Source organism: Gouania willdenowi, chromosome 8, assembly GCF_900634775.1.
Source record: "Gouania willdenowi chromosome 8, fGouWil2.1, whole genome shotgun sequence".
NCBI lineage: Eukaryota > Metazoa > Chordata > Actinopteri > Blenniiformes > Gobiesocidae > Gouania > Gouania willdenowi.
The window spans coordinates 7,138,315-7,165,266 of NC_041051.1; the positions used below are offsets into that span (position 1 = coordinate 7,138,315).

At 37.6% G+C, this 26,952-nt stretch overlaps 1 protein-coding gene across 1 annotated transcript in view; it reads left to right on the forward strand.

Moving 5' to 3' along the window:
- LOC114467978 (brain-specific angiogenesis inhibitor 1-associated protein 2-like protein 1) overlaps nt 1-26,952 on the forward strand; it is a 72,766-nt gene that overhangs the window by 12,661 nt on the left and 33,153 nt on the right. Inside the window, exons 4-6 of the mRNA XM_028454547.1 lie at nt 14,844-14,905; nt 17,549-17,620; nt 17,996-18,130. Of these exons, the coding sequence (XP_028310348.1) occupies nt 14,844-14,905; nt 17,549-17,620; nt 17,996-18,130 (269 nt within the window). The remainder of the gene's footprint in view (nt 1-14,843; nt 14,906-17,548; nt 17,621-17,995; nt 18,131-26,952) is intronic.

The window sequence follows — 26,952 nt, forward strand, 5'->3', positions numbered from 1 at the left end:
TTGGAAAAATTTTAAAAACTGAAGCCCTACACACTGAAATATGCACACATACTGTATACTTATGTAAATATTTGAATTATCATTATTTCCACTTGGACAGATCAACCAACCCCTCTATCTAACTATCCACACAGGGGTTAATGACACATAAAGTCACCCATACATTAAAATTAGCAACTTTAAAAAAAAATTGATAGATTAAGTTTTTTTTTTTAAAAAAACGAAAACCTTCATTAAGGTTTTATTCACTGACAAAAAGTTAAAATGCAGCAACAATAACTTAATAATCATTTAATGATGAAAAGCGACAATGATAAAATTAAAATTTGCTAGTTCATTCTCAGTAGGCAGTGTCATTTATTAGTGCACACTATACAATATTCTCACAGGAAATCATAAACATAGGAAGCTTTAAAAAATAATTAAATGTCCTTGACAAAATAGAAAACAAATTCAGAAACATTTCACAGATGATCCCCAATAATAAATTAAAGTTTGATTTGACTTCCTCGCCAACTTGGGAAGCAACACTTCAGCGCATTGTGCCAGGGATAATTACCATATATTACTGTGAGTTTGGCCAATTAGCTTTTTCATTGGCTCAGAGTTTGCCTGTTCCTCCGATTTGACTCTCCAGGTCTCAATTTCTGTCAAAATAAAGCAGAGTCTAGAGACATATGGCACCCAGTGTCACTGCCACTAGTGATACTATTCAATTTAGACTGTTTACCTCTCTCAGCGCCCCTGCTGATTTGTTTCAGAGCTGCTAATTAAATAGGGTCACACACAGGGAGGAGCCAATCTGTTGTTGTTCTGCTGTAAAAAATGATCCCACTGTAAACTTAAATAGTGGTGGTGAAAAGTGTTTTTACCATTATCATGATTATTGTGTAACTAGTGTGTTTCAGCAGCTGCTCTTAACTGAAACAGATTACTTTTGTAAAATCACAAATTCATTATTGTTTGACCTCTGATTGCCATGTTAATGGAATATAGATGGGAATCTTTTAATTCACTTTCTGAAACAGGAATGTCAATATGACATGGAGTATAACCTCACACCCATGATTCATGCATTTACACACTATTTTCCCCATTTTCTTACAAGAAATTTAAAATCTTGAGATACAAAATTTCAGGAAATGACCGACACAGACAAAACCCTCAATGACATGTTATGGGACAATATCACACATTTGGAAGATATTTTTCTCCCTAAAATGGCTGAATGTCAACTAGAACGAAAACAAATAAACTAGAATGCAGTAGATGTGTACAAAGTTAACCATTTAAATTTCTAAAATAAAGAGTCACATTTATCATCAGGATTAGAGGAAGATTTACTTCGTAAGATGGTGTTAAATTGGAAAGCAACATTTTGTATAATTTTTACCAAAATAAGATACATTTTACAAAAAAATCCAGTCGGTTCATTGTAGTGTTTTGCTGTGGTAGGTTTGACATGCTACTTTTCAGATGGGCTTGAGTCAAGGGCTTAAACTACGGTATTTGATCAGATTTCTGCAGTAACAAGTTCAGATGAACTACGGCCGGGCCCACGGAATGTCTCCGAATGTACCACGTTCCTGAGAATTCAGTCAATCCGCTCATAGAATATCCATGTCAAATTACAGGCCGTTTCAATGAGCATTAACGGAGGAGTAGTCATTTTAAAAATGTGGCCCCTGGGGCCCCCCTGGTGCCCCTGTGGCACATACAGATTAATGGGCCCCATTCATATACTGTATTGGAATGTGTCAATGATTTGGTACCACCAACTGTCGCAATATTTGACTCACAAATGAATGAGAAAACGACTTTAATGGAAATTGCAGAAAAAAGGTGGGTGAGCTCCTCAGGCCCCTAATCGAATTGTGCGAGGCATAATCGTAATCTACATTGAATTACCTTTGAAACGATATATCACACGACTATGTTCTAGTGATTGACCGATTCATCGGCCGGCCAATTAATTCAAACGATTTTTGCATGTTTTACGTGTATCGGCATCGGCGGATGTGCACTGCTGCGTTCGCCGATCCACTTTATAAACAGAGCGGCTGTTACAAGCTGCTCCGTGTTGCTGGAGACAGAGGCTGCAGAGCCCCTTCCCCCACTAGCAGAGCGTAAAGCAAGCTCTTCAATCTCAACGACATGTTTTAAACTTTCAAAGCATCTTTTAACTGTTTAACTTCTGTGGGTCCACATGTTGTCGCAGTTGTATTTAACGAGCAGCTGGCTGGTGGTTTGGCATGTGTGTTTCTCTCCCTCTCCCTCAAGTTTTTAACTTTGAGAAGCAGTTTACTACTTGTTTGAATATTTATTCCTGTTAATGTTGATGCAATTGAGAACAGAAACGTGAACAGTTTGTTGCTTAATTCGCATCTGACACCACGTTTTTTCCTCTGATAATTTATGTTCTGGGGTTGTATTGGAATGGACTATTATTCATGATTTCTTTTTTTGTTTTATACTATAATTATTTATATTTATACTCAATAATCCTGTTAATAAAATATATCTTCAGTCAGGCCAACTTATTTGTCAAAGCTATTTTCAAGACAAGGGTGAACAGTTCTCTTTCGTAATATTACATGAGATGTCTCTCTGTTTTTTACTTGTTCTTGTTCTACATCACCTGTTTTTATTATTTGTTAAATATTTTTTTACTTGGTGTCGTTCTACCTCACCTTTGTTAATTTCAATAAATGTTCCTTTTTTGTTAATTGAGTAGTATCGGCTGCAAATTTCGGCTCAAGAAAATCGGCAGTCCGTATCGGTTATCGGCTAAGGCTGATGGATTAAAAATCGGTTTCGGCATCGGCCCTAAGAAACCCATATCGGTCGATCCCTACTATGTTCCCATAAATTTGGAAATGGAAATGGGGAGTGGGCACCCGGGCCCCATTTAAAAAAAAAAAAAAAGGGCTGTTTATATTTTTAGTTGATTTTTATTAATAACGTTTACATTGTTCAGAGAGAGCACAGTCTACCGAAGTCAAATTCCTTGTGTGTTGAACATACATGGCCAATAAAGATGATTCTGATTCTAAGCACAGAAAATAGTGGAATGAAATTATTCAGAATCAGAAGTACTGAAAAGAAAGAATAAAGAATAAAGTCCTTAAATTATCGACATGTTAAAGAACCTGTGGCCAATGGCCGATTAATAATAATAACGTCATATAATGCCAATGCTCTTTGTTTTTTCATTTGCTTTCAAAGTGAATTTGAACAATTGGTTTTATTTTTTAACAAAATATATTCCCTCTCCATGTCCAAAGGTTATAAACGCTAAAAGTGGGGACTAATTAAAAGAGGGGAGGGGGGCCAAACAGAAGCAACCATAGGTAAACAGAGTGTGGGATATTCCCTCTGTAATAGGAAGTGAAGAGGAAATAAAACAACTGACCACAAACACAGTGTATAGTATCATCAGTCTGTCCCTGTTAGTATACAAAAAAATAAAAATCCCAATCCCCTAGAATCCCTCACCTGCCTGTTTAGCACTAACGTACTACTAGTGCGTTCACATTAGATAGTATGGATAGATTGAGTATGTGAGAAATACCTAGATGTACACTAAATTCTGATATTTTTCAAGTATGCATGGTGGGCACACCAGTCATACTCATCCGTCCCATGATGCATTGCGAGCGGAATGTAAAATGGTCCTGGGACCGGTGTCATGTCATGTATATGCGAATATACAGGTGCTGATCATGTAATTAGAATATCATGAAAAAGTTGATTTATTTCAGTAATTCCATTCAAAAAGTGAAACTTGTATAATATAATCATTCATTACACACAGACTGATTAATTTCAAATGTTTATTTTTTTTTAATGTTGATGATTATAACTGACAACTAATGAAAATCCCAAATTCAGGATCTCAGAAAAAATAAACATGACTTAAAATACAAAACCTACAAAAAAAAAGATTTCTAGAAATGTTGGCCAACTGAAAAGTATGAAGATTAAAAGTATGATGATGTACAGCACTCAATACTTAGTTGGGGCTTCTTTTGCCTGAATTACTGGAGCAATACAGCATGGCATGGAGTGGATCAGTCTGTGGCACTACTCAGGTGTTATGAGAGCCCAGGTTGCTCTGATAGTGGTCTTCAGCTCTTCTGCATTGTTGGGTCTGGTGTCTCACATCTTCCTCTTCACGTTACCCCATAGATTTTCTATGGGCTTAAGGTCAGACCAGTTTGCTGGCCAATCAAGAACAGGGATACCTTGGTCCTTAAACCAGGTACTGGTAGCTTTGGCACTGTGTGCAGGTGCCAAGTCCAGGTGCCATTAATGTATACATTATACAAGTTTCACTTTTTGAATAGAATTACTGAAATAATTCAACTTTTTCATGGTATTCTTATTATATGACCACCACCTCTATGTGCATGCACACTACCAGAAAATGAATTTTTGCTAAAAAAAAAAAAAAAATCTTTTTTCTTATTTTTGTTTTCAAAGTGAACTGACAAGTTTTATTTGTTCATTGGTTAGGTTAGGGTTAGGGTTATATTCTCAGTACAGAGGTATACTCAGTTCGTGTCACCGGCGTTATATCTCAATTTTATTTGGTGTCAATGTCATTAATCATTAATACCCTTTGTAAGAAAATAACAATTATTTCACTATGTTTGAAAGCTATAGGGATCGATGACGTCGACGCAAAAAATAGGTCGACGCAAAATATGCGCACCGATGCGTCGTTTGACAAAAGCAAAGATGGCGGCGCCAGAGAATAACTAGCGTGAGTGGCTCCTCCGAGATAATCGAATCGAACTGGAAAAATGTATTGTTTGATTAATCAATGCAGCGAAAAAATAATTGCTTGATTAATTGTTTAAACAATAATCGTTGATCCCAGTCCTAATAGGGAGCCATTGCAAAAGTCAAAGAGCCACATGAGGCTCCAGAGCCACAGGTTGCAGTCATGAATGATCTGAATGCCAATGTACTGTAGCCTTGAGTAATTAAGCTGGAAGATAAATAGCAGGAAGTGACTGGATACACTCTGCCAACAGCTTCATCCAGGGCAGCTTTTCCCACCTCCAGTCTTGCAGGGGCCCTATCTGGCTCCACCACACCTGATTGTTAAGGTATCTCCTGATGAGGCCTTTAGTAGAGCCGTGTGATGGCAAATTCTTTAGATCAGGTGTGTAGTCTGGTTCAGGGGCTCTCAGTACCAGACTACAGGATTAGCATCTGTCTGTAAACCCTAAATGTGTGATACCTGCGTTACCACCCAGGGCTATCCCACTATAGTATTAGAAAACGAAGGGATGAACAATAGAAAAAGAGCCACGTCTTTATTGTAGTCCACTTCTGATTGTGGGGAAGTTACCCCATGGGAAACTGGAGCTGTAGTGGCACAGAGCCAGAAACCAGATACTCTTGAGAGGCACTGGTGCAACCATTTCCTTTAATTTTCATAGTCTCTCTCCTTTGTCTTCTGTGTTCAAATGTCACCATTTCTTTCACTAAGCCACTTGGGTATCTGATGACTTTTTTTTTTGTTTTTTTTTTGAGAGCATACGTTAAGTTGTAATAGACCAGCATGTGGAGGTTTAACTTGAAAGACCTCACTGTAAGATTGACAAGAGGTATTGACGCTGGAAGCAAGAATGTGACTCCTTTCTTAGAGAACAGAGATCAGAAGATTTGCCTTTTACTTACCTAAGGGATTTTATTCTTAAGGAATAACCTTTGTGGATTCAAATCAACAATGGCTAAATGGCATTGGATCTGATTTACATAATCCAAGCATGTTTGCATGGTAGCAGGATCATTTCGTCCACAGTCAAATTGCATCGCAGCAGTGGCAGCAGCAGCAAAATACAGTAAATAGATAAATAATATGAAATAATAAATAAAGCAGTATCCTTTGTTACTTCATGTCTTTCTTCTCTTTCGCTTTTCTTTGGATTTTTCTTTTACCCCAACATAACAATTACTCATGAGTCATGATCTTTGAATTCCTTCCATGAGAAGATATGCACCAGAAAGTGTAATCGTGTGAAAATATGTAAACAACATATTTCCTGCTATAGGACGACAGTGCACTACATACCATATTAGTCAGAGGAATGATTTACATGCTAGTGGATGGAAAAATCTCAGAGTCAAATCACTTATGAAGTGAAGTTAGAGCAGACCTCTCTACATGTTTCACATGACTCGGCAGTGTCAACAAGATACCACAGCACTCAACATATGTGTAATGGGATTTTTTCACACTTTGAAGTGAGAAAGTCATCTACACTGGATTTCCACTGGATGAGTAACTACTCTGTAATGTCTCTGTTGTGTAATCCACTGTCCGTCAATCCCCACCACCTCTGTCTGTGATGCATATCTGTTGCAGCGAGGACTCAGGAGATCTCGCTAATTCACGCATAATCGTGCGATATAGCGAGTTCTAGTCAATACAAACAGAAACCACAAAGCCATACAATCAGTTCATGTGTGTCCTTAGAGAGGAGCAGAAGGAAATCCACTCAGTCCTTATTCGGGGTTCCCATTGATCCTTAAAAAAGATTTAAAAGGCAATAAATTCATTATTAAATTATTGTATTATAATCTAAAAATATGGCCTTATTTGTCATTAAAATGTCTTAAATCAATGTTTCAAAAGTCTTAAATTTTAACATAAGTATAATTTTATGATTGTAATTAATCCCATATTTCAAAACAAATGGTAACTAGTTTTTTTTTTTTTAAAGTATAAACAACATGGGAAAGAATTGCCTGTAAACAAAGATTTTTCTTAATGGCTTTTCTAATTTTTTTACTTTATTTTTGTACTTTTATTGGTTTATAGATTTCTGGCTATTTTTGTAGTCATCTTGTGTTTTTGGAGTGGTTTTGATCATTTTAGTCAGTTTTTTGGGGTATTTGTGTATTTTTGTGCCTTTACTTTGGGGGCCGCCAGCACTAGACACTAGAAAAATATGACCCTAACCCTATGTAATTGATGTGGCGTTCCCCCCCCCAAATTCTGTTTACTGTTTTTTATTTCAAATGTCAATAAAGAGACATAAAAAGTATTGAATTGAATTGACTAAAGCTGTAGGAACCCTGTTATTGTGATTCAATCTTGGATAAGGTCAACATTTATTTGTGAAATACGATCCACTGCCGCGCTGTCCGGGGTGTAGCTCGCCTAGCGCCTGAGGGAAAGCTAGAGATAGGCACCAGCAGACCCTCGCCACCCTAAAAAGGAACAATGGCAATACAGTCCGCCTTGAACATGGAGTATTTTATTGAGATTTAATGAAATCCATCCATCCATCTTTTTCCTGACCCGCTTCTTCCTGTTTTCAGGGTAGCTGTGGTCTGCTGGTGTCTATCTCCAGCTCTCATTGGGTGATAGGCGGTGGTACACCCTGGACAGGGCGCTAGTCCATCACAGGACAACACACAGACAGACACACAACCATGTTCACTCCTATGAACTTTTATAGACTAAAATCAACCTAACAGTCATGTATTTGGATTGTTGAAGGAAGCCGTAGAGAAAACCCATACAGCACGGGGGAGAACATGAAACTCCACATGGAATGGACCCAAGTGTCCACCCCAGGACTTGAACCCAAGACCTTCTTGCTGTGAAGTGGGCGAGCTAACCACTAAGTCACCGTGCGCCACTATTTTGAAAATAAACTGGATATTTTATTATGTCTGTGCACTACTTCCTGTCCTGCCTAGGCTTTTCTTTTTTGATATTATGCAGCACAGCTTCAGCATCTGGCAAAAATAAAAGGTCTGCATATCTGTTGCAGAAATGAAACGTATCGGCTCTGTTGCTGTTACGCAGCAGATACAGATGTTACACATCCAGTGGAATATGGGTGTTAGCCTACTGACTTAGCTGTGACTGGAGTTCACAGAGCTCCTCTATGGAGAATCAAACCTAGCGTCTGTGAGCAAACAGGGAACCTGGCAGTCCGTCTGTTCCATGTGGGTTTGTCTCTGCGTGGCTTTGTTAGCTCATGGAGGTGCCCATATTTTATCATCCTCATGATGAAATACTTAGTGTCCTCATGGTTGGTTCAACAGAGCCAAACCCGTTGCCCAGCAACATTATTTTGCAGTGACAAAGAACAAACAAACTACCGGAAATAACCTATGAAGTGTGTGGTATCGCTTGGGATGATTGAGATGCTGAGTAATGAGAGTGACTCAACTTAATGAGCCATGTGTGGAAGGTATTTGACTCAAAGCCACACCTTTAGACATGGTTAGGGTTTTTTAAATAGACATAAAAGATTGTAGAGCTTGATTGGTCGTTTCCGTGGTTTGGTCATCGACCTCCTTTCCTGTCTTCACACACTCTCTTACTTCTGTCCTTCCTCTCCCTTACTAGCGTATTCGTCTGCTCTGCCAAAAAGCAGATTTACTGCTGTGATCCATTGGCTTTTATCTGCTGAACATTGACGAGCAGTGTCGCCGTGAGGTGAGGTGGGGCAGGCGTGGAACGGCAATGTTTACACTGGGATGAGTGTCCAGGTTAGAGTTTAACCACGTGAGTGAGTGTTAATATGTTGGATGGTCATTAAGGGATTTGAATATCCCCAGTTTTATTGGAGAGACAGATATGTTTGTAAAGGTTTGTATTTATTAGTGGTGGTAAATCTAATTAATTACAGACTGTAATGAATTCATCTTGATGAATTTAAATTAATAGCAAAACCCTTTTTAACAAGAGAAGCTACATTTTTTTCCAATTAAAATGGATTTTGGTATCTGACTGAATCAATGAAAACAAGAAATGAGCCTAAACAACTAAATAGTGTTTATTATTTCCATCACTGAGTGCTAACATAATGTGTAATATGAATAAAGAGTATTATGATTGCATTGTTCACCAAGCACAAACTTAAATTTAAGTAAGATATATTCATGCTTTTTTTGTGTGTGTGCATTCAAATTAAAAAAAAGATCACAGGACAGAACATTCCAGAGAAGTGGAAACTGAACAGTGCAAAATAGTTAAAATATCTGTGGCACGAAATAAACACAGCAACTGATGATGCTGATGGATTATGTTTGAAATAGTCTTTCCTGGACGGACCTCCTAATACTTAATTTGACCTAGTTATTTATTTTGTACTTAAGGCCTCAAGTGTGTGCAGGATTCTTTGTTTTTCTTTTCTTCTCAGTTTACATTCAATGTATACATGTAAATTATTTGTATAAAACTGTTGGAAAAAGGTAATAAATATAATTTGGAAATAGTCTTTCCATAGATCATTTGATAAGTTGGGTCATACGATGCTGTAGCAGCACTTCTAGCCCCGCCCACATCCTCTGCTGCCAGACTTTTAACTGGTGCTTCTAGAACATCCCACATCACCCCCATTCTTGCTACTCTGCACTGGCTTCCAGTTAAGTTTCACATAGAATATAAAATATTAGTTCTCACGTTCCGAGCATTACATGGTCAGGCCCCTAAATATATCTCGGACTTGTTGTGCCCCTACTCATCGGGGCGATACCTTCGGTCTTCAGGTCAGGGTCTCCTAAAGACCCCAAAAACTAAATTTAAAACCAGAGGAGACCTGGCGTTCCAAGCTGTAGCTCCCAGACTCTGGAATAACCTGCACCAGTCTCTCAGGGAGCTCAACTGTGTGGACACTTTTAAAAAACTGCTGAAGACTACACTTTACAGAAAAGCTTTTAGTTAACTGGATTTTAATTTTTATTCGTCCTTTAATGTTGCTGTTCTTATGATATTTATGCGCTGTTGTTGTATTATTCTATTGTGTTGCACTTGTACTCTTACCACAACTCTGTACAGCACTTTGTGATTTTATCTGCAAAAAGCGCTTTATAAATAAACTACTTACTTACTTACTTACTTACTTACTTACTCTGCTAATGAGTGTGGTTGACTGTCCACTACAATCATTTATCCACTGACTTTGTTCATTTGTCACTTGCGGACTTATTCATTTTGCCTCTGAACCCTGTTATGTTGAGTGTGGATTGGAGACACTGCTCGGACTTGGACCGTTGTCCGTGCTAGCTGATACATGTTTAGCATTGAGGTGCTAGCTGCTACATGTTTAGCATTGAGGTGTGTCAGTACCCAATCCGCGGGCCTGATCGTTTCACTTCCTTTCACCGCATGCACATATACTACGTCACTTCCTTCACTCACAATCTTTATGACAGTGCTCCTGGGACGTGATATTTGAATGTAAACCAACCATATGACATTTGTTGAATATTTTAGTAGTACATATGTAAATATGTGACTATTTTATGGTGTTTTTAATTGTAAATTTTAAAAAAAGTGATTAAAACACGATACACAACATTGACAATCAAAAACCAAACAGAAAATAAAATAAAAACCAAAATATATCGGAATTAATTCAAAACATACATTTCTAATTATTTTTAAATAGCAGGGTTTCAACCTTTTAAATAGTACAGAAACTGCTATAAAATAGGTCGACTGGATGGAGGCGTGTTTCGCGCATGCGTTAAAAGGATCCGAAATGCTCAGGCCCACGAAAGATTTGGGCACTGACAAGGTGCTAGCTGCTACATGTTTAGCATTGAGGTTTAAGCTAGGCTTTACACCAATCTGATCGGCTATATCGGATCCCATTTACGCATGGCTACCGGCTGCAGTGTGGACTAAATTATCTTCTATAGAAGATAAATGTGTGCGTATTGTGATTCAGATGTGATGGGAAATGGAGAATGGAGTCAAGTATAAGTGCAGTGATCTCTGTCTACAAAGACTTATCCAGTTTGTACTTTGAGACAGAAGAAGAAGTGGAACATCTTTAAATAAAAAAAATGCTTTAAACTCTAGGTTATGATTAACAGCAGTTTGGACAGTTAAGTTAAACTTAGCTGCACTTTCATGGGAAATCAGTACCCAAGGGGGTAAGTCAGCTGGAGGAAACAAGATAACAGGATCACGTGCAGGCTTGTGTTTCTACAATGATGATTTCATCCTGTTTTTATCCAAATAATAAAATATAATCCTTTTGTTGACATATATCTAAATTAAAAAATATATATTAATCATTGTTTATAATGCAGATAGATTTTGCACATATGCACACTGCATAATCCAGTTACATCTGTTGACACTGCAGTGAGCCTGTAGTCTTATTTATTGAATTAACTAATATTGGTTAAGCTTTTAGTTGCAACACTTACCCTACACCAGCGATTTTGAACTGGTGGGTCGGGACCCAAAAGTGGGTTGTGGACCTGTACTGGGTGGGACGTGGACAGCTGGTCAAATTTAAATAAATACTTAGTGTTTCATGTTGGACTTGTCTTTTGACAGGCATGCTGTCAAATGCATGTTGCACAGATGTTTGTTTAAAAAAAAACGGTTATATTTGTGTGTTTTCAACAACTGCTTTTTAAAAAAAAAAAATTTTAATTGGTTGAATTCTAAAAAAAAAAAGTGGGTCGCGATTTAATGACCGTGGCAAAATGTGGGTCCCAAGGTGAGACCAGTTGAGACTAAGGTAAACAATGTAAATAAAAAATTTAAAATGTTGTTGCATTTATAAATAATATGAAAATGTTGCTGCATTTTGAAGTAGTAATACTTCTTTAAAACTGGGGCTGCAGTAGCTCAGTCCGTAGAGACATGGGTTGGAAACCGGAGGGTGGCCGGCTCAAGTCCCAATGCGGACCAAAATACAGAAGTTGTTCTGGTAGCTGGAGAGGTGCAAGGGCACTTCCTGAGCACTGTCGACGTGCCCTTGAGCAAGGCATCAAACCCCAACACTGCTCTGGTGCGCTCCCTTCATTGTGGAAGCAGCCCCACTCTGACATCTCTCCATTAATGCATGTTCACAGGTCCTCTTTGTGCATGTATGTGATTCGGGCCTGTGTGTGTGAGAAACATGTCCCTAAAAATAACTGAGTGTAACATAATTTCCCTTCAGGGATTAATAAAGTAAAAAAAAAAAAAAAAAAAAAAAAAAAAAGCAGCAAAAATTAAATAGTAAAGGAGTCACGTTGAGGTAAAAAAAAATAATCAGCCACTGTTAGAAGAGCTTCCTCCACGTTGATGTAAACCATGATTTAGTTGCAGAAAAAGGAGGGAGAGACGATGGGCTTGTTTGACATGTAGTAAAAGTTGTTGTCAATGTATTTGTAACAAGTTCGGATGAACTACGGCCGGGCCCGCGGAACGTCTCAAATAGCACGTCACACTTTCCTGAGAATTGAGTCAAATGACTTGGTTCCACAGAGTAAAAAAATGTCTCAGAGAGGCTCGTGAAATCTGCCTAATTCAATGAGCATTAACGAAGTAGTCACCGTGGCACATATGGAGTATTGGGCCCCATTCATATATTGGTTTGTGTCTGATTCGGGACCACCAACTGTCGCAGTATTTGACTCACGAATAAATGAGAAAACGACTTTAATGTAAATTACCAAAAAAAATGGGGCCCGCTTGGGCCCCAAATCGAGCGTCGATGCGTACACAGCTATAGATCATATCTACCAAATTTCAGCCCGATCCGTTCACGAATAACAGAGGAGTAGTGATTTTAAATAGTGTGCACAACAACAAATGGAAGAACAAAGTGAGTGGGGTTTTGAGCCCGGTAGCCCGGCCTGAAAAGCTTTTGTTTATACAAACAGGGGAAATAAATCAGGGTCACTGGTCTTGGTCCTGGAGGGTTACAGTGTTGCATATTTTTTACCTCTTTCAACACAACTGACTGGAAGTGATATGCTACATGCAACAAGTAGAAGTACTGTTATTTGATTGAAATTGTACTCAAGTACAAGTAAGTCCTACATAAAATACTCAAGTACAAGTAAAAAGTAGCTCAATTAAATAGTATAGTAAGTAAAAGTTACTAGTTACTTTCACCTGGCCTCCACATTTATATTTAGTAATAAATCTTACATACAGTAAACATCTCATGTATAAACTTAAAAAGGAAGAAATGTAATGAATGACTTTACTTCTTTTAAAACGTACTTAAGTACAAGTAAAATAACTTATTTAGAAATATACTCAAAAAAGTACAAGTTTCATTCTACAGGTAAACAGTTCTTTAGACCAGTGGTTCTCAAAGTACCCCTTTCTTTTATTTTTGAATCCAAGTACCCCCTTTTGTCCAACTACCACATTTTGCTCAGAATACTATGAAAAAACAACTATAGATCATAATAATGGAATAAATGAGTGATAAAACACTTTTAAAGAGTCTCATTTTGTAAATCAGTGGAATTAAACAGTATTTAGTGCCTGGATAGATTTATTTAATTTATAGTCATCTCCCACCTGATCTGGGACCAAAACTGATCCTTTTATTTTCAGTTCATGTTCTAATCAAGATCATTTCTATCATAATTTTGTGTGTTTTTTGTGTGTCATATTGTGTATTTTGTTGTTGTTTGTCTGTTTTATAATTATTATTCAGTATCTTTTTCTCTTATTTTGTGTGTTTTTTGTGTATTGTTGGTATTATTTAAATTATTCTTTCTCAGTGTGTGTTTTTAGTGTTGTTAGGTTTGTTTCTTATATTGTTTTGTACATTTCTCTGTTGTTTTTTGTGTATTTTGCAGTGATCTTGTGTATTTTTCTCTCATGCAGTGTGTATTTGTTTTTTATTGGTGTTTTTTGTGTCTGTTTTGTGCTTTGCTGTTAATGGTAGATATTTTTCTCTCAGTGTGTGTGTTTTTGGTGTCATTTTGTTGTCGTTTGTCTGTTTTTTTTTTTTTTATTCAGTATATTGTTCTCTTAGTTTGTGTGTTTTTGTTGTTGTTTTGTAGGATACTGGTGATATTTAGTGTGATTATCATTTTTAACTAATAATAAACATTCTAAAACCCCATTTTTTATGCTTTGATTTGTTATTTTTCCACTCTCTCCCTATCCCCCATTTGAGAAACATTGCTTTAGAGCAGTGGTTCCTATCCTTTCCTGTCTTGTGTACCACCATGAGTACCCCCTCACTCATACGTGTTCATGATTATCCAAAAGTAGAACATAACACAACTGAATATTTAACGCAAGTCATTTTATTTCATCTTCTTAAATTTACCAAATAATATTCAGGCATTATCTTCTTATTTAACTCAAATTAAACATACAATTATGTTGCCTTCAAGGCAATACAAATGATAAATATAAAAAATAATATTATAGTAAATGTTTGTATTATTAATAATAATAATTAAGTAATATAAATACAAAACAAATAATTAACCTGCCTGTGTTATATATAAGTTTTATGGCATTTACCACAAAAGGAGCTTCTTTGAATATGTCTCCTTTAAACAGACAGTTAAACTTTAAAAACAAGTCATCGCACACACGTACCATTTTATATAAGTACTGCGAATCTTTTTTATTATCTTGGAAATAAATTCTTAATTTTTCCACGTACCCCCTGCAATGTGCTCACGTACCCCTAGGGTTATGTGTACCCCTGGTTGGGAAACATTGCTTTAGACTGTAGGTACATCAGCATTAATTGTGTTCCCTTTTTTTTTTTATTCATTTATTTTTTTACCTTTGTGAGCAAAACAACAAACGTTATAATTATAAATAATAAATGGCGGCGTGCTGTTTGAACTTGTTTGGTACAACCCGCAACAGTAGGACGACTTGTTTTTCTTGTTCAAGCTTGTTTACTAATTGTTTTAATGTGAGGACTGGAAAACACCGCAGGATTAATCAATGGTTTTACATGTTAAATTTTCCACTCCATACCTCATTATAAAATATGTTTTGGTGCACATAGTAAACGTGTTAGCCTAGCATGCCCTGTTACATTTCCCCCACGCATGAATCTCCTCACCTTGTTCTCTTTAACCAACAGGTGTGGTACTGATGGAGATTTCTGAGGTCCACAGGAGAGTGCAACTTGAACTGGAGGAAACTGTGAGTGTTTGGTGTGGATTTCTACCTCATGTTGTTCTCTTTTACTCTTTACTGGTACTACCGTGCAACTTCACCTGTGAGCCAGGCATTCTTTCACATCACACTGTCCTGTACTTCCGAAGCTACAGTAGCATTGTGAGCAGGTATTCAATAGAGGAGCAAAACAACAGGTTTAAAACTCCTGTGGTTTCCTTTCTTTCCTGTGAACAGGGCAAGTCTCGACATGCAATGGAAAAAATACACCCGGACCAGTTAGTGTGCGTCTCCTTTAATAAGTCAACAGGCAATTAAACATTTTAGCCACATTTTATTTTAAAAGTATTTTTAGAATAATGGTTATAATAATGACAATACTTAGAATATTAGCATTTTATTATTATTATTATTATTATTATTATTATTATTATTATTATTATTAATATTAATAATAATAATGATAATTTGATATTGTGCAACTACTATATGGAATAAAATAATATGGTAATATTTTTTTTATTTGTTTGTTTGGCAAGATTACAAAAGCACTTAACAGGTTTTTACAAAATTTTAACAGTTTTAGCAATGGAAGATTCCATTGAATTTTGGATCTATATCTATCTATATACTGTATAAACAGTATATGTATGTATATATATATATATATATATATATATATATATATATATAGTTCTTTTTGAACTGTATATTCTGTTTATATATTTATGTATATACAATATATATACTGATTCTGGGTCTTTTTAAAAAATGGAATAAAATCCCTATCTGTTATTATAGCCAAAATTTTTAACTCACATATATTTATAAAATTGGACTCAGTTTTTTTCAGGTTTGTTCTTCAATTACTCCATCAAGTTTGACTCAGTTCGAATCTGGATCGTGCATTTCATCACAATTTTTTTTTCATTTAAAAGAGGGTCCCCATACATATGGACCTACTACTGTATATGGTTATTATTTGAATATCTGGCAAAGAGGATATTTGGCGATCAATACAATAATCACCCATATACACCCTTACTTTGCACTCTCTGAGTGTTCTTGTCTTTAAATTAATTAATTGCCATCTTATTACGACATTTGTGTCCATCCACCCATGCCACACAGAGTTTAGCCACCGTCAGACGCTCATATCACCTCTAATTATGGCTGAACAGTTAAATACATTTGCGATTGTATCGCGATATGATAGAACAGGATTTCCTAACCGCAAAGGCTGCAATTAAAAAAAAATAAATGAAAAAAGTTCTGGCCACGTGACTTGTGAGCGGAGCAGCGCAAAGCAAAGCAGGCGGTGGAGATGTAAACGCTGCTTTAATCTGTTGCACAACGGGCTCAGGCTCGACTGACGCCAACACTGCACAAAGTCTAGAACCAAAGAGGACCAGCACAGCGGTTGTGTGGAACTTTTTTGGCTATAAAAAAGATGCTGCGCTCCGTGCACGGTCCGTCGATCAGAACCTAATCCCCACTCTGTGCCGGCGGGTACCCTGCAGGCCTCCCCAACCCTAAATTTGCTTCCCGGCAGCCACTGCTATCTGTTGATGTCATCAATAAGTTTAGTGTGCTGTGTGCTGCTGTTATTGAGTGAATGTAATATTATTATTATTTGTGTTCAAAAAGTTTTAGGGTTTAATAAGAACATACACATGTTTATTTTGTGTTTATTGGGACTTTGTTTAAGCACATATTTGTCCTCCTTAATTTCCTGAACTTTAGTTTTTAATTCTGTTTGGCAGATTTTTTTTTACGTTGTCGTGGTGAATACTTACGAAACTGCAAGTCAAAGTATTTAAGTTTACAACTGTAATTAAAGTAGATAAATAAACTGTCTTTAATATTAATTCATTCTTCATTTTCCCCTTATCTTAACATAAGCCTAGCCTATAAGAAATAATAAATTATGTACATCTGATATTGCTTATTAGAACACATTGCATTGATTTATTGATTATGTTTGTTGAAAACTACATAAGAAGAGGACCTTGAAAAAATAATTGCAGATTAAATTGCAATTGCAATATTGAGGGGATAAGATTTGCAATTAGTTTCCAAAATCGTTCAGCCCTAACTCTAATTGTTGCTGCACAGAGATAAACAAGAAGTTAGTACAGTATATATATAACCCAGTAAAGATGAACTCAAAGGCAGAAAAGTTGCTGGGTCCTCCTGAGACGATGTTGCTGACAGCATCTGTAGGTGGATTAAGTTGCAAATAGACTGTGGATTGGATGTGTCATTAATGGAGAAACCCCTTTAGTGAGCTGGAACATTATGACGGATGTTTCTCGGCTGCTTGAGTGCAACGAGAGGCTTGGTGATCCACCGTATGCAGGTACAGATGTTTAACTGGTATTACACGGCAGAAAACCATTAGAAACCTTCACACCAATGAAGGAGAGCTGTGGTGAAAGAGAGCGAGAGAGAGGACTGTGGGTATTCCCACGCTTTGTGTCTGACTCATTCATAACCTTGGACTTGGCTCTCACCCCCGCACACACTCACCAATGCACACTAAACAACTCATATATGTATATTTAAAATGCTGCATCGCACCATCCTCCCATCAAGCTCATAATCACTCTTGTGTTTTCCTCCCCCTCTTTTTTTATTTTTTCTTCTCTTTTCTCCTCTCTTTACCTGTAGTTTAAAAAGTTCCACAGGGAGATAGTGACCGAGGTGGAGAGAAAGACTGAAATGGATGTCAAATACATGACAGTAGGTAGTCCCTGTGTGTGCAGTGGAATTATTATTTTTTGGTGATTTATTGTGTGGACGTTAAGTGTATTATTAAAATAAGTGTCTATTTGTACGGTTGCCATACGGACAACCCCCGTTGCTGGTTTATATTGACCCTAGTTCAACTGAATATTACTTATTTTTACTTGAACAATGTTCTACAATGTTCTGATATATTTGTATTAATCATCAGTACTATCCTAATGCCACTGGGGATCATGTCTCTACTTCCCACACATGGATGTTCATGCCCAAAAAAGTTACTTAAAACTAATTTCTGGAAGGAATGCATTTTGACATTCACCTAATTGGAGATATTTTAGCACTGGTGTTCATCATCTCTCTGGTTTATAGGCTACGTTTAAGAGATACCAGATGGAGCACAAGATGAAACAAGACTCTCTGGAGAGGTCACAGTCAGAAATGAAGAAGCTGAGGAGGAAGAGCCAAGGCAAAAACGCCAGCAAGTATGAGCACAAGGAGAGTGAGGTGAGATGGCCAAACAAATGAGACACAAATTTAACAATATCGTGTACAGAAATGATTTTCTTTGACAAACTAAAGTGTTATCTGTGTGTCATGAGGTAATAACACAGAGACAAGGTTGACACCTGAGATGCAAAGTGTCAAAGCAGATGTAATACGAGTTTGTAAAGTGTCTGGATGGAGCAGTCATGCATAAGGTTCTTGTTTTGTTGTTGATTCTTGGCAGTCATCTCCCCACCATCACTGGCCTACACAGGCAGGCCAAACCTAGAAAGATATTGAGCCGAATAATGACAAAGATGTAGTGATGGCAAGTGTTCAACCGTGGTTCAAATGTAACTGATGTGGATAGAAACGTGTTTACCCATTCAGAATGAAGGGATCACATCCAGTGGCAAACACACAGAGCAAACAGGGAAGTGCTACTGCCTCTCAGGAGAGGGAGGATGGATCTGACATTACCAGGGGGCAGTGTGTAGGGAACAAAGGGTTACCTGTGTGGTCCGCTCCATCAGAGGAGCTTTTTCTTTCTTTTTTAACTCAAAATGCTGAAATGGTTCAAGTTGTTCTGATGGATTGATGTTTAAAGAGTAACTAAACCCCAAAACCTTTTTTCTGCTGAAAACAAATGTATTTTTGTGTTAAGTTGTGTTGTTGATTGATCCTGGTATTTCAATTTGGTGTATTTTGTTGTAAAATGTCAGAGTGACTGCCCTCTATGGGTTGAAACCAGGCTATTACAGTTGAATTTTGCCATTGGCTGAGAACCTTCTGTGATGTCTTTGACACTGTTTGCTCCGCCCCTCCTATAAAAACTACAGTATCACCTGTGGGCTCTACAATCTGTGGTGAGTAGGTTGGATTGAGAGAAGAGTGAATAGAGCGGTATACTGAGTAATGAGTAGCTAGTTAACATAGCATCAAAGATTTTATAGCATAGACTAGGCATGTCTTAACTGCTCCAGGAGCCCCGGCTTTTTTCAAGGTTTTTTTACATTTCTCCCCTAGTGGCAGGTCAGAAGAAAGCAAGGGTTTAGTTGCTCTTTAAAGGTTCCATGTCATGTCATGGACACTGACTTCCTCCTCCCCTCACGGTGACGTAGGGCCAGAAGACGGCCCGCGCTCCTCCCACCCACTCTGTAGCTGAGCTCACGCTGCTTTATAAACCCAAGACAGAGCGTGGGGGCGGGGCGTTCACCGGTACATACATAGACTGTAGAAAATACATACATAGCACTGCGCGAAGGACGCTGATATGCTCACCTTCGTGGGCGTGTCTGTTTACATGTCAATCAAGGCAGAGAGCTTCCTGGAGGCGCGGTTTCTCCAGCTCAGTGCTGCGTCAAATTCGTCATCAAAGTGGGAACGCGTCATCAAATTAGTGCGAGGTGTTTGGGCTCACCCTGCATTAAGAAAGGAGCAAATCACCCTCTAACTAACGATTGAGGGAATCAAAGAAAAAAACACTTTGGGCATGTGTATGAAGCCCTAATAACACTTTATGATGTTTAAAGCACAGAAAAGTAGATTTAGCTTTGGGTCTTTTAAGGGCCCTATTCTCCCGTCTGCACTTAAGCGCTTTTTTACACGCGTCTAACCTGCGCGTATTCTCCGGTCCAGGTTCCTGACACGCCCACCGCATGTAAATTGACCAAAAGCGAGTAGTCAGTCAATGAAGGAGGTCTGAAGCAAAGAAGCAGAGTTTTCCCAAGGCTTGTAAATGTCATTGAAATTTATGAAAATGATAAAGTTCACTTTTACTTTGAAACGCCTTCATTGATAAACAATGTCACAGGTTGATTTGATCAGATTATTGATCAGATTACTGCAGTGTGAAGAACGGACACATTTTTCACACAGTTAAAATCTGTTTTGTCCCCTCATATTAACGCAAGATTAACGTTTGTTTGTGTGCCTGATTTTATTAACTTTTTACATTCCTGCATTCAGAAATGATCAGCGCACATTAGTCGTCATCATTATCATCATCATCATCATCTCACTTATTATTTACTCTTGTAGTGGATCAAACTGTGGCTTTACGTTTTACACAGTGTTAAAATAGTTTAATCACTCTGACTTTGTCAGTTTCATTTACTGAGCAGCAGCAGCCGAGGCGCGCACCACGGCACACAGCTGATCAGCTCCACAACGTGCCCGCTTCCCAACACATATTTGTTTAGAGCAATCATTTGTGGATTAGAGGACCACGACAACATTATCAATTTTATTGTTGATTAGTTATTAATGTAAAGGCTTTAATGGGAGCATTGTTCATAAGGATGATAAATGAATTTATTAGAATTATACGAGACTCTGGAATTGTGAATAAAATTGAAAAAGGTAAGTTTAATCACACATTTATATACAGTATTACTGGAATAATGTATTTGAATTTTTTTACTCTATTTGAAAGATTTACCATTTATTGATGCATTTATTTCTTTCATTATTTGTCTACGGAAGTGGATTAGGGCCAACTTTGATGGAGACAACAATTTTGGGTAAAAGAATAAAGTTGAAATCTAACACATTTTCTTTTTCAAGTGTCTGATTAAAAGTTATAAGAGACAACAAATATTTTAAGTCTGCAACTTATCTCATAAAATGTTTTACTGTATGATGTTTATGGGCCATTTGATGAGTTGAATTACCTGCACACTGTTACCTGCTGTCACCTGGCTTTGCTGTAACTTTGCTTCTGCCCAGGGACTAGAGATGAAATTTAGCTTTTGTAGCTACACAATGTAACAGTGTGCAGGAAATTCATCATATGGCCCATGAACATCATGTTCTGTCATCTCTTGTAATATTTACTCAGGTACTTGGAAAAGAAAATGTGTTACTGCTGGTAAACATTGGGTTTCATGACGTTATGGGGGCCCCTTGCTTTAAGTTAGTCCTACACAGGTTTGCCCCACCCTAACAGAAGGAATACCACAGCTTTGTTTAATGCTAGTGTTACAACCCTCTGAGCACAGAAGCCTCACGTGTTGCATAAGTGCTGCCTACTGCTGAGCAAGTCATGCAGCTTGTTGGCAAGGTGTTTGTGTGTGCATGCATTCATTTGTGCTTATTTAGGGCTTGTGTGTATTCCGTTTACACAGTGTAAAGCGTGCCTTAGGCTGGCAATGGGAATGGCCCAACAACTTGAACTGAGACAAGAGAATGCTCAAAAAGATTTACTGCTAAAAAGAAAAGAAAGCTTTACTGCTAAAAAGAAAAAGAAAGCTTTACTGCTGAAAAGAAAAAGAAAGCTTTACTGCTAAAAAGAAAAAGAAAGCTTTACTGCTAAAAAGAAAAGAAAGCTTTACTGCTAAAAAGAAAAGAAAGCTTTACTGCTAAAAAGAAAAAGAAAGCTTTACTGCTAAAAAGAAAAGAAAGCTTTACTGCTAAAAAGAAAAGAAAGCTTTACTGCTGAAAAGAAAAGAAAGCTTTACTGCTAAAAAGAAAAAGAAAGCTTTACTGCTGAAAAGAAAAGAAAGCTTTACTGCTAAAAAGAAAAGAAAGCTTTACTGCTAAGCACAACACTTGTTCGTGCAATTGTTGCTGTCTTGAGACTTGGAAAGCAAGGTCCTATTTTAATACGCTATTTAAAGCAAACAAATGCAAAATATTGATTTAAAGTCAAGAGCCAGAAACACAAACACAAAAAACAACCTATAAACCGATGACATCTGTTGATACCTGGAATACCTTTGTACTGGTCAAAAAACCCATTAAAGAACGAGTACACATGTTTTCTGTCGACAGGATTACTAAAGTATTAAAAAAAGACTTGAAACTTAAAGGCTGGAGGGATTTATATTTTTGAAGATTGTTATTTTCTTCATCACTCTCTCACCTAGTAGTGGTTGAAGTGGATGCAGGTTGCCCATAGCAACAGGCTCACTGCACTGTCAACAGATGTATTGTATGCGTGTGTGTTTTTTTTAAATTCAATTCACAATTGCATTTACTTTTCTCATCTTTTTGCCGCCCACTGCAACAGTTTTGGAACAATGTACACGATAAGTGTTTTTCTTTTTCTCAGTAGCTACTGTAATGACTATCTATATAGATGAATATTTGAATTTAGGGGTTTCAAATCATTTGTTACGGCACCTTCAATCTTTTGGTAGGAAAAAAAAAACGAGTCATTCTTAGTAGCTACAGTAAAACTTTAAGGTTTTGCACTTCAAAAAGGAAAAGTCCCATGGGCCATATGTATGCACGCTTCACTTCCGCGTTTGAGTGAAGACCATGAAAGAACTTCCGGTTCCTAACCATACTGTATTATGACAAATGACTATAGTTTTCATAGTAATCTCACGCAACTCAACAACAGCAGTAAATAGCAGCGGACATCTTATACATTACTCCACCTGGACACCGGCTCAGCAGATGAGCAGTAGTCATGGTCAGGACATGGTACATCCATTTCATCCTCAGGGTCTTCAGAGGGAAAGTCTAGTCACTCTCTTCGCCCCCAAACACCAGGACAAGGTGCAGGAAGGGAATAATTATTTCATTGAAAGAACAGAGGACAGCTCCACCCACGCGACGCCCTAGTGCATTTGATCGCTCCTTCATGTCAGGGTTAGGGTTTTTCTCTCCGGATGTTAATGATCCACTTTTTTGCAGCTCATCCTCTTGTGGGAAAGTAAAAAAACTCAAAGCAGAACTACATCTTGCTGAAGCTGTACACCTAGGAACGCAACAGTGGTATCTTGATGATTGTGTAGAAACACAACCACACAAACGAGGACAATAAAATAAAACTGTGAAAAACACGTTTCAAAAGTGTGACGGCTCACTTCTGCACTGTTTTGACTGTCCGACAGCGTTAACAGGAAATACTTCATCGGTCTTATACGTCACGTCTCACTGTGCATATAGCCCATTGTTTTGTTTTTTTACTGTGTATTATTTATTTTACATTTAGCTTGAAACTTTAAATAATTTGATATTAATAATAATAGATAAATAAATAATGAAAACATTTTTTTTTGTCTGTTCTTTTTCAAAGTAAAATCTTGTATGGTATCGATCTCGTGAACCCAACATCTCGTAAGTTAACGTATCGTGAACTCACTCTATTGTTCCACCCCTCTTTATTTGTATTACTACTAAGTGTTAATATTAAGAGTTGAACACATTAAAGCTGATATTCTGAGTTTCTGAGAAATCTATGTTTATGTAAGATAATTTTTTTAAATGCAAAAAATATCTAACTAGTCTTTTACTATTGTCTACTGCCGGTGGTCATTCATGTACAGTAGTCCCTTGCTATAACGCGGTTCACCTTTCACAGCCTCGGTGTTTTGCTGATTTTTTTTTTTTTACAGTGCAATTTTGGATGCATTTTTTTTTTACAGTGTATGAACAAGCATTGTGTTCTGATTGGCTAATGCTGCGTTCACCCACCAGTGACACATCACACTTGGTGAGTTTCACTGCCTGCTGAAGCGAGAAGCTGCGCTCCTTTTTCTTCTCTCACAAACATAAACCACCAGTGAAAAAAGCCGGTGTGATTAGCGGCTAATGCTATCCTAGCTCAGTGTTGACTTTCAAAAATGAAAACTACAGAGAGAACTTTTACCTGCTACTACCAACTCCCTGCTGATTCTCCTCTACGCCAAATCCTTCCTCGTCCTGTCCTGGTTATAAAGGGCGTGTCATACAGCTCCAGGTGGTCACACACAGCTTCTACTCCATGGTTGAATGGATGAACAGACCGGTGTCCGTGTTGACGGCCTGACGTCATCGTCAACAAAGACTCTGAATGTGTTTGGCATCAATGTCTGATCACTCACAGTGTGACTCTGAAGTGCTGTTTGTTTGAAAACATGTTTATGTTTTAAAATCTACAAAGGTTTTACTTTGAGAGTGTTTAAACAAGAGAGAAATGTTAATTCCTGAAAAGTGTATAAAGTGTGTCGTGAGGGGTTTTAAAGCCTTAAAACATGTATAATAATAATAATAAAAAATAAAGCTGACTCCTTCGCGGATTTCGCCTATTGCGTGTTATTTTTAGAATGTAACCCCCACGATGAACGAGGGACTACTGTATATACTACTGTATGTCTATAAGTCCCTCCTTCATCCCATAGACCCCTATACAAATGGAAACAATCGCAGAGTGCATCCAGCCAATAGGCTTCGTTTTCCTGTTTTTGAGACTGTCAATCAAAGTGAATGTAGAACTGTGCATGGAAACAAGGCCGCGCGTCACAACAACAAACAGGTAAATATGATTTTGGCTCTTACCTGACCCATAGACCTATATCAATGCTTCCTGATGCGACTTTATTATGTTTCGCGATGCACGTGCAAAAAAGTAGAGGCGTGGCTTCTGGTAGATTGCAGCGGAAATTAGTTTGATAAGTACGGGACATTGACACGTCCTCTCAAAAACTCTGGATATCATCTTTAAGGAACATTAGCTCAGCCATTGATTAGTGGATTAGATAAAACTGCAGAGGATGCTGGGACACACAGTTGAAAGAAATCTCCAGCTTTCTGAAGAATCAATAGTCAATCCCCTCTAATTCTACTGTAATCCTCAACATTGTAAAGCAGCTGAAAGAGAGCTAAAACGTCCAATAACATTTACTTTCTTAGACTCTAGAAACATATAAATATGGAAGATCAAAGTTGTACTATGTTGATTTCCTGCTCTTGTTTGTGCAGGTTTATCCTCAGTAATTGTTATAAAATAAAAGTGAAAGCCACTAACTCTTCTGTAAGATATAAAGCCAGATATATGAAAAGTTTCAGGAACGGACAAGCAGTTGAACACACTGTTTATATAATAGAAGGTTGTCACCTCTGACAGCAAACCCTCTTCCTCCTCCTGCCCACGCATAATTCTGGACCTATTTTTACTCAGTCAGCTATGGTTAGTGTGGAAAAACCAGTCAAAACATTATTACTAATGGTCTGGTATTATAGGGTTTGCACTGCAACCAAAAACTTGAGCAAAAGTAGTTTTGTAGGGGTTGTTTGAGCTTCACTTTTTCTGTTTAAGCTTTAAGGTGTAATAGTGAAGAAGACAAGAAATGCATAGTTTCACCATCACTAATGGAGATCTAATCAGATGGGGCTGATGCTTGGGTTGGATGGAGAAGGTGTGTGAAGGTGTCATTCATTTAATACACTGGTACAGTGCCTGTTGGAAGCATGTATTTATCTGGGAGCATAAGGAGTATATTTGCGGGTGCAAAATGTGGGTGCAATTTTCCTGGTTTAATTCTATGGGACATGTGCATGACTTCATCATCACTTTTATATTTTATTGTATGGTGTATTTTTCTGTAACGTATGTTTTTTGGAGTCATGTGTATTTGTTTATCTTTCTGTTGTCTTTTTGTGCATAAATGTTTGCTGTTTTTTTTATTTTAATGTGTTTTTTTGGAGTCGTTTGTATTTTTGTATAATTATTGTTTTTGTTGCTATTGCAGTGTGATTCAGGAGTAATGTTGTGTATTTTTTTGGATAAATATTTAGTTTTGTGTATTATTTAACTCATTTTTATTTTTTTTTCGTTTGGTGTTTTTTTCTGTAATGTACAGTGCCCATCAGAAGTACGCATTCATGTGGGATTATAAGTATTTAGTTTTCATGTTTTTGTTGTCGTTTGGTGTATTTTTCTGTAATATATGTTTTTTGGAGTCATTTTGTGTGTTTTTGGAGCCTTTTTGTATATTTTTCTGCATTGCTGTTGTCGTTTTGTGTACTTCCTGTATAAATATTCTATAGTTTTTTGTTTTACGTCATTTGTGCATTTTTTGTATAATTATTTTTTGTTTTCCTTAAGTACTGTGATTCTGGAGACATTTTGTATCTTTTTAGTGTAGTTTTTTGCATTTCTGTTGTCTTTTGTGTAATTTTTGTATAAATATTTAGTTTAGTGTATCTTAAGTCATTTTCATATTTTTTGTTGTTGTTTAGTGTGTGTGCGCCTGCCTAACTTTCACTAAACGTATCTATTTTCAGTAGTTAGGTGTAGTGGCAGGTGTGTTGTGAGTGAAGCTGTAGTAATCATCAGGCGCTCTTCACTATGTAGCACCGTTTACTGATCTGACTCAACACTACAGTCACTACTAACCAATGGATGGGTGTAGTGACACAGACTGTAACCGGACTAAATGGTGGTCCGTTACACACACACGTAGACGGTGATCGATAGTGAAGCGCACCTGATCGGTGTGTGTGTGTGTGTGTGTGTGTGTGTGTGTGTGTGTGTGTGTGTGTGTGTGTGTGTGTGTGTGTGTGTGTGTGTGTGTGTGTGTGTGTGTGTGTGTGTGTGTGTGTGTGTGTGTGTGTGTGTTTGTGTGTGTGCGAGACTCTCTACCTTGGACACAAATCTCCTCCGTTGGTTCTCTCACACGCGCTGCTGATAAATGTACAGCTTTCAACACAGCAGCCATTGCCGTCAGTAACTTCCGGGTGAGGTCTGTCTGGTCTAAATAGCGAACGGTCAAACTAACATGAAAATAAACGTTTCGAAATGTCATCACCAAATAAAGAACAGTAAAAAAGTATTTTTCCTCAAAAGAGAAAAGAGAAGTCCACGGGAGCTCATGCACGCACCGGAAGTGAGCTGTGCAATGAAATAGATATAGATGGTGTGCTAGCGCCCCCTCACACCCTGAGGTCAAAGTTGAATAGGTTTCGTTTCGGGGCCGTCCAGAAGTGAAATAAAATGAAAATAAACATTTTGAAATGACCAAATTACTCTAAAATAACAGATACACACACGGGGTATTTGGAACCCGTTGACTGAGTTTTAGGTTGAACTTGCATCCCGTCGGAGAGATATTTGCTCCACACACGCGCACATC